A 13,106-nucleotide genomic window follows, 5' to 3' on the forward strand; every position below is an offset into this window, starting at 1 on the left:
GCTTGTTTACAAAATAGTTTGCATTCTCCGACCCCCTCTGGAATTAACCTTTTAACCGCCGTGTCTATAAATATAAGACACAATATCCAGCTCATTTCGTCGCAGACTAATAAATAAGACGTAATTTCGTACAACCCCCCTTTTCACTCTCTTTAGGGTTTATTTCCGACAAAAAACTATCCTATGTCCTTCCCTGGGACTCACTATCTCTATGCTAAATTTCAACTAAATCGGTTCAGCAGTTTAAGCGTGAAGAGGTAACAGACAGTCACACTTTTGCATTTATAATATTAGTATAGCAAGTATAATCAGGGGTGCGAAACTCCTCCCTTCGGGCAAACTCGGCTCCGTTCGGCTCGGCATTGCTCCGAGCAATTATTAGGGATGACGACTTGACGTCCCTTTGCGTGCACGACCACAGATAAGATAATGGCTTGAATTTTGACAACCCTAAATACCCGAAAGGGATAGTGCCATATAGTAGAATGATTCGACTTGGATTCGACCCTGAACCGCTGTCAAACTTCGGTTTTGTAGGAAGTTTCCTTTCTGGTATTACTATTATTTATTCTGTGGTATAGTATGTATGACTATATTCTGGTTATTTCTCTCTAAATGTAGATGTTGCAGTCAAAAGTGTGAACTGGTCAAAAGAACTTTTAACCGACAAAAACAGGCAAAACTGCTTTTGACTGAGCATGTTGGTCAAAAGTAGTTTTACCTGAAAATCATACCTATTTCTGGCAGCAGTTTCGTTTTAAGGGCGTAGCAAAAAAAAATAACCCTAACCTACCTATCTCTGGGAACAGTTTCGTTTTTAGGGCGTAGCAAAAAAAAATAACCCTAACCTACCTATTTCTGGGAGCACTTTTGACTGATAGTAACAGTCACAATTACTATTAACCAATGATTTTCAGGTAAAACTACTTTTGACCAACATGCTCAGTCAAAAGCAGTTTTGCCTGTTTTTGTCGATTAAAAGTTCTTTTGACCAGTTCACACTTTTGACTGTGACATATATATTATAAATTGTCCTAGTATATAAGCGACTTGGTTTTCGTTGACTGTAATGCTTATATATTTTGTAAATAAACAATATACCTATCTATAGGTAAAATAAAAGCACACATTAACAATCATATTTTTATTGTATTCGTATTAACACAAACATTGGAATAAATTTTCATTGGTATCTATACCTATAACTATGTTATAACTAAAACCGTTAAGGCTGAGAAGCAGTGTTACCCGCGTAAAAAAAACCAAAGATTTTTCACAGGGCAAGAATGGGAAAAACTGAAGGACTTGGTCATGCAATAAATTAAAAAAAAACTAAACGAAATAAATTAGTACACAAACGGGTCACAACGGTCGGTAAAAATCTGAATTTACTCAAAACAAATATTTTGTATTATGTATCACAGAAAACTTTTAACTCCTGTATAAATATCTTATTTTTAAATCTTAACACCAATGTATACAATTTCACTGAAATAGCAACTCGGGACAAACGGGGCATAGAGTACAAAAGTTTTATTTTTTCATGATATACAGTTTATAGCATTTTTTATAGATACTGTTGCAGATAAAACCAATTTTTATTACCACATTTAAGTTTAAACATGCATTTGAGTCAATTACACGGCCATATTAGATAAGTGTCTTCATAATAAAACATTTTGATCGAAAATAACTACGAACATACTAAATAACCCTGTACTAAATTTAGACAGGTAATATAGATTGCCAATGACAGAAAATTGCACTCCTCATCATGTTGTAGACGAAATTGCAAATTCAGACTCATATTGTTTTATACGGTACGTCAACGACTTATGTTAAAGCGCCATCTAACAAGCCCAAAAGACCAACACATACATTCATCTACAACACAACTTCGGAAGTCTTTAATACACACTACGGATGTAGTGCATAATTATTTTCCATCGTATTTTCTCGGAAACGTTCGTATTTGTCATGCTACTTCAGTCAACCTCAGTACTTTTTGTACCGACTGGTTGAAATAGCAAGATACGTTCGTAAGTTTCCGTGAAAATACGATGGAAAATAATTATGCTCTACATCTGTAGTCTGAAAAGAAAACCATACGGCTGCGAATTTGCAAATTTCGAAATTCGAAACAACATTCCAATTTCAAATCACGACCTGCCAACGATGCTGCCCAATATGATCGCGAGACACATGACAATTCCAACGCCCGTTAGGACCTGCTGGGGCTCCAATATGACTCTGTTATGTGTGTCCTCCTTTTCCCTGTTGTCGTCGTCTAAATCTTGGTGGACCACAGACAATGCTTTGGCGAGTTCCGCGTCCGATTTTGCGCTAGTCTGTGATGCGACGATGACCAGTTTTTTTAAATCACGAATTTGTGTTTGCATGTATTGCTCTTGCTGGTTGATGTGTTCTGTGAAAGGAAATTCGTCTTTAACATGTGTTGTTCGACCTCCCCGGAATAGATAGTATAGAGGGGTCCTGTCATTGTAAATTTTGTAGTCACTGTAAATTTACTGCCATCTATCGACACACGACTAAAACTCAAAATGAAAACGTATAAAGTTATCAAAAAATGTATATATATGGATAAATGATTTTATTATTTTTATATCATTTTTATCCATGTTCATTCACTGATATCTATGTGTTAAAAATGTTAAATATGAAACGGTGTCGTCACGCCATCTAGCCGAGGATAGGCTAAAGGTGTGTGCGGCATCTATTCGAGAATGACTTTTACTTGAATTCCGAGGCACGTTTTTTCCTTAGACTTTATTCGTCTTATACGAAGTTACATATGTCTTTGATAATCCTTACCAATAAGAGACGACTGTTTGCTGACTAGATGGTTGATGTTATCCTGCATCTGTGCTAAGTTGGTTGCCAGTTGTTCCTGCGAACAACCAAAATTATAACTTATAACTTTTTGCCATATGAAAAATGCAAGTATCAAAAAAGCATAAAAATTGCATAAATAGATATCTCAATACATATAAGCCTTCACACCTAAAACCCAAATGAACCCAAAGAAATTCTGCTTTACACAGGTTGTTTATTTAGTCACCTGCAATAATACGGACAACTTTTACTATCGGATCAACCGCGAAATCGCGAAAAAAAAAATCTAGTCTACGTGTCTTATATTTATCTATGGTAATAAAAATAATGATGTAACCAAGAGGATAACTCGTGATGGTAGGTATCATACCTGGTAAGCGAACTCCGTTTTCATAGCCTCAGTGATATCTTGTCTGGAGGCCGAGCCGCCGCCAGCCACTGTGTAGAGGACGGAAGCCGACCGCGCCATTTGCTGCTCCATCATGTCTCGGAACTCCGCCATTTTGAGACGGTTGTTGATCGTTGAGCCGGCGATACCCAAGACGGTGCCTGGGGCACGTTATTTTATAAGTACATATTACAAAATACTGCTCGCCCTTGGAGCTTAGCTTGTGCACAAATCACGCGAGGTGTTTTCGGCTACTTTTTGACCCCCCCTCCCCCTTGGTGATATTTCGTGAGGTTTCTGGTTACCCCCACATAACCTCACGTGTATTTTTTTGAAATTTTTCTATCCGACCGGTCAAGGTCACCGAGGCCACTCGCTTCAAAATTTCGTAAAATAGACGCGCTATTTTGAAGTGCGGAGTGAAGATTTATGTTTAACGAAACCGAGAAAAACTATCTACTCATGTGGTAAGTATTTTTTCTTAGTTTCGTTCACTGAAGAAAAATACACGTGAGGTCTCCTTATAGCCCCCCTCCCCCAACCTGATCTGTCGTGATTTTTTCGTGACCCCCACCCCCGGGGTATCGAACCTCGCGTGATTTGTGCACAAGCCCTTATACTTAAGAAGCTACGCCTCTTAAGACTAAAATTGTGATGGCAGCGGTTATATTTCTGATAATAAAGTAAATAAAATCAAAACAAGCTATTATAGCGACCTGTTTTTTTTACCCAACTAGAAAGGGTTATGATTTTAGGCTAAGGCAACAGATATATTTATATAGATACATATATAGAAAACCATCCATTATTTGAAAATCATCCATACTAAGGACACATAATTTACGTTCATAACAAAAATATATACTTATCCGGACCTGGCGGTCTAGCATAAGTAGAGTTCTCGCGCGCGACTCCATACATCTGGCGCGACTTTAAGTATAGACTCGTGCGCGAGAACGCAACGCTCATGCTCTCTAGCTCCAACATGGTTACTTTTTCTCTCGTGTCCTGTCCGAGTTAGACAATGTTGACACTCACCGAATATAGAAGCGACGATGTACCAATACTTGTTTCTCTCGGCGTGCGCCCTCTGTCTCTCGTGACCTAACTTGACAGCAGCTGACATGCGAGCGAAGAGCTCTCTCTCTTCTCTCTCTGCGTCCAAATGAGTTGACACTCACCGAATATGGAAGCGACGATGTACCAATACTTGTTTCTCTCGGCGTGCGCCCTCTCTCTCTCGTGACCTAACTTGACAGCAGCTGACATGCGAGCGAAGAGCTCTCTCTCTTCTCTCTCTGCGTCCAAATGAGTTGACACTCACCGAATATAGAAGCGACGATGTACCAATACTTGTTTCTCTCGGCGTGGGCCCTCTGTATCGTGACCTAACTTGACAGCAGCTGACATGCGAGCGAAGAGCTCTCTCTCTTCTCTCTCTGCGTCCAAATGAGTTGACACTCACCGAATATAGAAGCGACGATGTACCAATACTTGTTTCTCTCGGCGTGCGCCCTCTCTCTCTCGTGACCTAACTTGACAGCAGCTGACATGCGAGCAAAGAGCTCTCTCTCCTCTCTCTCTGCGTCCGCAAAATGGCTCCGGAGGTTCCGCTCTTGGATTATGAGCTGGAAAAGGCAATGTATAGTCAAGCAGCGATAGTAACTGATCACCGATTGAGGGGGGATTCAAATCTTCTCGAGGCAGAGGTGGTTATTACCACTAGTTACCACCAAGTTGTTACCAGTGGTAACTACTGGGAATTTTTTTCCCACCTTTTACCTTTTACCCGGCAGAGGTGTCGGGTTGGAGCCAGTGTAGCTTTATTTGACGTTCATAAGCGCATTGTGATATGCCTACTTGAATGGATAAACTATCTTTATCTCATGTTATTCTGGTACTTCAACGTGAATAAATAAGCTGGAAAACTCGTCCAGGATGTGAGCTGCGTACCTCCCGCGTTCTCAAACTGACCATACCTTCTCACCGTACTGGTTTTATGACTAATTCTTTCGCCGTCCAGGCTAGTCGTCTTTGGAATTCACTCCCTCTAAATATTAGACAAGCTCCAAGTAAGTTTTCTTTTAAGCGGTTGTTGCGTAAGCATTTGCTAAAACAAGAGTTCGAATAATATCCATCATTATTATATTTATAGTATGTATTGTATAAATATGTAGTAGTTTATATATATTTTATTTATTTATGTAGTTTATATGTATAGTTTGCTTTTTTATATTCACTGAATAGGTATATTTCTCTCTCTGCACCAATTGTAGATGTCTGTTTGGCCCTATGGTTGACTGGTAGAGAATGCCATTTGGCATTAAGTCCGCCATTTGTACATTTTTGTATATACTTTGTGCAATAAAGTTTAAATAAATAAATAAATAAAACTTTGAACCTTTGAGTCTCCCTAGAAGTCCCTTTCAAAATGTTGGAAGTAATTTTCAAGCTTATTTATATGCTTCTAAGTTCCATTTTAGTTGAAATAATGTATAAAATTCGTCAAAGTTTTAATCAGTGTATTGATCATGTTGATTCATGTTTTCACTGGGCACTGAAACACTACCAAAAACAGTGTTATAGTTTTTGAATTTATATATTCTATCTATCTATCTATTATGCCCTTTTATTCTAAGATAGAGTATGTCTCTTAGCTCAGTGAGCCGCTTGGCAAAGGCCTCCTCCAGCTCTTTCCATTGGGGTCTGTCGTGGGCCACTCTTCTCCAGTTCGGGTCCGCTGTGAGTTTGAGTTCATCCTCCCATCTTGTTCGAGGTCTCCTCTGGCCGTGTGCACCCAATATCACCTTTACGACGCTGTGTCAAACACAAAAGCTGTCACTCAGGCGCCACGTCACCGAAGTGTCAAAACTGAAATTGAACTTTATGCATATGCACGTAGGTCTATGTTGCTCTGTGGTCTGTGACCGATTAATCGGTCTTTGGCGTTGAACCTGCGGTGCGGATATATCGGTCATTGGCGTCCGGCCAATTGGGGTTGGGGTTAATGATAAGACGAGAGAGAAGTGGTACCTTATGTTCCTCAGTACAGAGCTGCAGATATTTATCGTCGCCCTTCATGGTGCTCTGCATCTCGGCGTGGAGTTCCTTCAGCCGCTCCTCGATGTTGGCCAGCTGCCGGCCCAGCTCACGTCTCCGGTCCTGGGCTGTGACGAAGCGCTCCTGTAATAAACTAATCATTAGTATTCAATAGATAGGTGCACACAAAACAAGCTAAGTGAAATGAAATCAAATTTATTATTCATAACATACAGTTATAGGTATAGGTCAATGCATAATGGGATTATTTTACATTTGGTATATTTCATAAATACTTAACCGTTTCAGTGCAGATGGCACGGCAGGCGTGTCATCAATGTTTTTAACGCGTGGCGCATACGACATGCGTGCCATCATATTCTATGGCGTAAGGCACGCCTGTTGTGACATGAAATAATTGTTCGCCGCCACAGCCAAAAGTTTTCGGAAATGGAAGACGCAACGAACCGGTTTATTACATTAGATTATATTATTATATTGCAAGAGGTAGATTGATTGAGGTAGGCCGCATTTTATTGATATTTGGATTTATGTTATTTCAAAGTATGTTAAATAAAATGACAAACAGACGTGTGTTGATTTTAGGATACCTACAATGAACAAGCATATAATCTTTCTTAAACTTTGGTTAAATTTTGCACACTATAATATTGCAACAAACTTCTGACAGTTTCAATCAGGGATGTTACGGAGCTCCGGTTCCGTTTCCGTTAAGGCGGAACTTCCGTTTGGTATTACACATCCGTTTCTGTTCCGGTTCCGTTATGTTTGAAACGGAAGTTATAACGGATGTCAATGCTTCGCGCGGCGGCGGCGTACATCAAAAACAAACAGGTTCATACCAGTCATTCGCTCATCGCCCCGCTTGCCACGTGCTACGCTAATTTGTTGTTTGTTTGTATACTTTGTTTTATTCGTGTTATTAAAATTAAAATCGTATGTGTTCTGTTATGTACTGACTACTGACTGTGTGTAGTGTGTGTGGTGAATGTTAGTGTGTAAAAAAAACGCACAATGAAGCCGAAATCAAGTTCGATTTGGAATTATTTTGATGAAGTTAGTGACACGGCTAAGTGTAAACTTTGTCTGAATTATTCTAGAAAGGGGAAAACGATTACATCGTTAAAAAGTCAGGCTCCGATTCTGGTTCCGGTTCCGTTTTCGGTTCCGTTTCCGTTTTCGGTTCCGTTAAACTAAATTGAAAACATCTGTTTCCGTTTTCGGTTCCGATAAAACCACATCCGTTACATCCCTGGTTTCAATGCAGGGAATAGAAACATGACTTAAAACCATGCAAGGTATGAGCATTTTTGTGTCTAATTCAATATATGGTCTGTGGTTGTAAAATAAAAGATGTATAAGTAGGTAAGTAATTATACACCAAGAAATGTAATGCTGCGAATCTTGTGATTTCGAGGTTGGTTCCGTTATTAAATGTGATCGCCATCAATGACTGAATTAGAAAAATTGGTTCCTGATCACCGATCACCGATTAAAAATCATCGTGTAAAATAACTGAACAGTAAAAGTTAATAAAAAGTATACTAAGGGCCTACATGACATTAAAGCTCTCCAAAGGGCCTCTACGTGTTGGATCTAAAGTCCATTTCAATAGAACTTGCAAACTATGTAAACAAAGGACGTAACTTTGTTATGTCACTGTTTCTCCTTGAATTTTCACATCATCTCATCAAACACCATTGAAACACATACACTATACACTATTAAAGCGGTCGTTACCGTAAAATACAACAATATATAACTGTATCTTGGATATTTCAATAAAAGTTTAAAATGGTTTCATAAGTTAGGTTATGAGGCCTTTATGTAATGACGTTTTTGTTTCTTTTACATTCTACAATTGTCTATGATGGGTAGTGTTGTGACTAAAGTTGGTGATATACTCGTAAAGCCGCTACACACTACCCGACTCACAGTATAGTCATACTTTGAATGCAGTTTTGTTTCTTTTAAAAAATAAAGGATGGTCTCCTTTAAGTAAAATGAGCCAGCTTAAGGATTTAAGATAGTTTCCCTCCAGGGCCCGACTTATCTTTCCACCCTGTATAGTTTAAAAATAAGGTAAACAATCTTTATGTCTTTGTTTTTGATTGAAAAACACATTTTAAAAATAAGTTACAGCAAATATGTAACAATAATGAATCCAATACGATCATTTATATTCTTCTGCTTTCATAAGTAATAGTTACTGATTTTTAATAAGCGTAATTAAAAGACATGTCAAGATGGCTTACCTTCTTTCAAGTTCTTTCTAATGCAAAAAAAACGACTTATGGGTGCGACGCACCAAGGTCGTGATGCAGTGCGATAGTGTGTTACGGCCTTAAGTAAAGGACTAAGTGAGACTCTTGCCCATCACTAGTAAATTCATCATTCAGAGACAATTTCAATATGGCGGTTTGTTTACATAGTTCCCAAGTTCTATTGAAATGGACTTTATATCCCCACGCAAGCCTATCAAAAGACCGGGATTTATAGGCCCGTGATATCTAAGGAGTATACTAATAATACAGACTTTCTTTATAAATCTTAATGCATGTTTATCTGTGATAACAGATTTTTATTCCGAGTACATCTTTTATCAGAACATATAACTAAATAATCTACAACATCAAACCATTAAAGATTGTGCATAGATAAGAAACAAAAAGTATCGCCCACACTGTTAACTGTACATCGGTGGACCTTATGCCTATTGTAATAAGGTCCACCGATGTACATTTAGGAGTGTTGCTGTTTGTACTTATATTTAAGGAGTGTTTTCTTTTTTTTTTAAGGGGTTTTGTCACGGAGTGTTTTCACTGAACAAAAAAGATTGATGTGCATCTTTCGTACGCTGTGAAGTACTTCACTCATTTAGTTCACCAGTTCAGTTTAGTTCAGTAGCTCAACAGATCCATCTTTATCAACAGTACTGGTTTATAAATTGAGTTGAATGAAGAAATTGATAAATAAATTCATTCAATATGAATCACTCAAATAAATGAATTTAAGAACCAAGGTTTAAACATGGTGTTCTTGTCACTCTCTATGCGAATGAGCAAGTAAATGACAAAATAGATATACTGAACTGCTGAAGTTAAGAACTAAATGAATCCGAACTGAACTAGTGAATGAAAGAGTGACATCAAGTGAACTTTGAATCTTTCATTCACAAACTACTCATGTCTATTTCAAAAGAGCTTATTTCTATGAAAACCAAACAGAACTAAGCCCCATTGAAATGACACGCCTCATTTATATTAGTGTAACTAGTCAATTAAAAAGGATAATAATAAGTTATTGTTTCTAAAGTGAAATCATCATTTTAATTACCCTACATAAATTTTGAAGTATTAACAGTCTCAATGTGATTATGTGACTTTACAATTTTATTATAAATGATATTACTTTACAGAAATTGAGGCTGTGTTCATAATAGAAACATGAATATTAAAAATTTCAACAGAGACCTTTCGGCAGTACCATCTTTACCATAAGGGCACATGGGGCCCGTGCCCAGGGCCCCCATCCTCAGGGGGCCCCGAAGGACAGACAGTAACAGTATATTTGTTTACCCATAATAAATAGAAGATCATAGTAGTAAAATGTTAGTTTAATTTGCTTTCTTTACTTTCCAAAAGGGCCCCAAATTCTTATGTGCCCAAGGGCCCCAGCATAGTTTAAGACGGCCCTGCCTTTCAGCACTAAATAATAGCTTGTAACTCGTAACCATTGTTTGCTTCTCTATTTCACAACCTCATTAGTTAGAATGAGAAACGATCAGAGATTACAGAGGTCATAAGCCAAAAACAACGTTTCTAAAACGTAACCCTCAACAGTTTTTATAGATATATTGATAGAATAACTTAAGACTACATGAATTGCAATTGCATCGGATTGTCTATGAATTGCGCCAGTCATTGTAGCGCTGCATAAATACAACGAAATTCTCAAAATAGACGAAATGACGTGAAAAAATGCAAATTACCTGAGCCTCGATAACGGTGTTCTGAATAGCCATTATCTCTTGGACTCCAGTGAACTTCTCATACCGGGCCACCAGCTCTTTGACCTTCGCCCCTATGGGCTCATTCTTCATCTTGTCGGCGAAATCGGCGACTTTATCAGCAGGCATGTACTTAGTGATCAAATCGTCGATCTTCTGACGGCTTGATGTGGCTGTCATGGGCATGTTCAGTTTCAAACGGAGAGCCTGGACTATATTGCGTAAACGGTTCGCCATGGTAGCATGATATGATTTTTATTGTTACTAAATGGTTTTTATTTCCATTTTTACACGGAATGATATCATCCCGTGCGAAATGGGATCTGACCTGACATTGAATTTTATGACAGTTATGTAAAAAAATGTGGTTGACACTGACAGTTTGTTTTAGGACGGCGCGCAAAGAGAATATAATCACTACGTTTTAAGAGACGGGACTTCCATACTAGCGACTTGATCAGTCTGTGTGTATGTTTGGTTATCCAATCATTACCAACATGTACGACAAAGAACTGTCAAACAACAATACTACCAACATAACAGACTTCAATAGTGTAGTATGCTACACGCGTGCGTATTTTATCGATATCGATAAATTGGGGAGGGTTGAAACATGGGCCCCTGTTAACAAATTTCGTACTCGAAATCAGGTTAGAATCGAGTCCACATTTAAATCGTATGTTATATATAGTGTTCTTTGAGTGGACTAATACATGGTTGGACTTAAATATGAACGCGATATTTATTTGTTAAAATAAAAATATGTAAAGTGATTTTTTTTAAATAATTTAATATAATTAATTTAAAATACATCCCGAAGGTTCGACGGTCCACAGGTAAAAGAGGAAAATGTGTGTTCACCTGATTAAATGTTTTTTTTTCTATGTATTATATTCTTGAATAATAAAATTAAGTCTTCCTTTACAACTTATTTGTCCCACTGCCTGCATCTGAAAACATTTAATAATGAAAACAGACACACATACATTTTCTTATCTTTTAGGTTAAAATCTTAAATAATATCGAATATTACGCAAAACTCTGCGTAGCGCCACTACCACTATCAGTCACAATCTGAGGGTCTACCGTGAAAGAAGAAAATCGAAATTTCGTTATCTAACCTCTCCATCACTCTTGCATATTCAAGCGATACAGAGATAGATAACTAAATTTCGATTTTCACGTTTACCGGTAGGCCCTGGTTAACAAACCGCCTTGATGCATCAATGTCATAATTTATTGTCTGTGAAAACTTGTCAAAAAACAGTTTAAGGCAGAGTATGTATAAGTTAGTCTATGAATTTACTAAAGTCAGTAGTGCTGCACTCTGGCGGCAGAACAATGCAGTAATATCCCCTATTACTAGATTCCAAAACTATGTATAATATAATGTCCATTCCATTAATGCACAGATGATAGATAATTTCCACTAAAAATATTCGGAGAAATAATTATAGTCCTGTTGTATGCAAGTTACCAGGAAATTCACTCATTTTATTTTATTTGCTATTTACATTGATAAAAAATTAGGCTGCAATCGATATCGATACTTCGTATCGATACTTGTAGTACATCCCTAGTTCACAATGAAAGTGGATATGAAATATCTAATTTTCGATGTGGTTATAGACTGCTACACCAAAATAAGGCTAAAAGTATCTAAAGCAATACTTACCGGTCTTCATCTAATGGAAATTTCGCCACAAACTTCCTTTTTTGCGATTTTCACGAGCGTATCAATTGCCACATATTTCGCACTGAAACAACTTAGTTTTCGGTGGCATTTAAACAAAATCTATTGACTCACTGTATGTTCTTATCACGTTTGACTGTTTTGGAAAATGGCTTTTAATAAAGAAATTGCAAGAAATACGTAAGTAAAACCTACGAACCGCCATGACAAGCAACAAAGCAATGTGGCTGACAGTTGACATGACAGTTGATGACAGATAAATAGCACTGACGTTTTATTTTGTTTTTTTGGCTATGGCTAGGTCACTAAAGTCCATACAAAACCTATTTTTGTTCCTAGTTGCGTCAGCCTGGGCGCGTTCAGGAGTTAAGTTTTTGTAGAAAATGTTCCACGACCTATTTGCTTTAGCTCGCTACTTTGCCACATGGATACTAAGTAGTGATGTACCGACTATTGATTTGGCCGACTAGCCGACTAGCCGACTAATCGGCGCTCGAATGGCCGATTAGTCGGCTAGTCGGCCAGATCATTCGTTTCGTATAATTTCAGGTGAAAAACAATAGTTTTGCTCCTTTGGTTGCGCTATTCATCATATTAGCTTCGCTAAAAGGTGTTCTCTACAGGTTCAAAGACCTATCACAAGAATCCTCTATCAATTTCTGTCTTTCTTTTATTTTGCGATCCTGAGCAGACCGTCAGTATAACTTGTAGGAGGTATTTCCAAGGCTCTATTTCCCGTACGTAGTCGCCAGTTAAGAACCTATCCCCTGTGGTCAGCGTCTTTACGAGCAACGTGCCCTGTTTATAAGTCTCTAAATTTTGCAATAACATTAACAGTTCCCCATGGCTCCACCATTAAAAAAAAAACAATAACTAAATAATAATAAAGTCATTTAACTATAGAACTTGGCCATGAAATTACACGAGAATCAGTTGAGATCGACCTGTAGAGGAAATCACCAGCCCACCAACATACGATAACGATCAAACGGTCAATATTATATGAACAAAAGTTTTAGTCTGCACCCTGAATAGGTATTTTGGTAAAATAGACATAAGGGATCATCCATTAATTACGTCACACGAATTTCTAGGTTTTTTGA

At 37.9% G+C, this 13,106-nt stretch overlaps 1 protein-coding gene across 1 annotated transcript; it reads right to left on the minus strand.

The window, feature by feature from the left end:
- Nucleotides 1-1,129: 1,129 nt before the first annotated feature.
- LOC134803878 (mitochondrial potassium channel-like) lies at nucleotides 1,130-10,656 on the minus strand. The gene is made up of 6 exons (XM_063776702.1): nucleotides 10,293-10,656; nucleotides 6,275-6,424; nucleotides 4,707-4,869; nucleotides 3,224-3,402; nucleotides 2,833-2,908; nucleotides 1,130-2,425 (listed from the first exon to the last, which is right to left on the minus strand). Exons 1-6 carry the CDS (start codon nucleotides 10,545-10,547, stop codon nucleotides 2,160-2,162), a joined length of 1,089 nt encoding a protein of 362 aa, XP_063632772.1. The 5' UTR covers nucleotides 10,548-10,656; the 3' UTR covers nucleotides 1,130-2,159.
- Nucleotides 10,657-13,106: the final 2,450 nt, after the last annotated feature.

The sequence above is a fragment of the Cydia splendana genome, chromosome 27 (genome assembly GCF_910591565.1).
Source record: "Cydia splendana chromosome 27, ilCydSple1.2, whole genome shotgun sequence".
NCBI classification, from domain to species: domain Eukaryota; kingdom Metazoa; phylum Arthropoda; class Insecta; order Lepidoptera; family Tortricidae; genus Cydia; species Cydia splendana.

Coding starts and splice junctions, on each gene's coding strand:
- LOC134803878 (XM_063776702.1), bottom strand. CDS start 10,547: ATGGCGAACCGTTTACGCAATATAGTCCAGGCTCTCCGTTTGAAACTG. Junction 4,870..6,274: donor TCTGTACTGAGGAACATAAG/GTACCACTTCTC, acceptor TGCCTTTTCCAG/CTCATAATCCAAGAGCGGAA. Junction 3,403..4,706: donor CATCGTCGCTTCTATATTCG/GTGAGTGTCAAC, acceptor AACGTGCCCCAG/GCACCGTCTTGGGTATCGCC.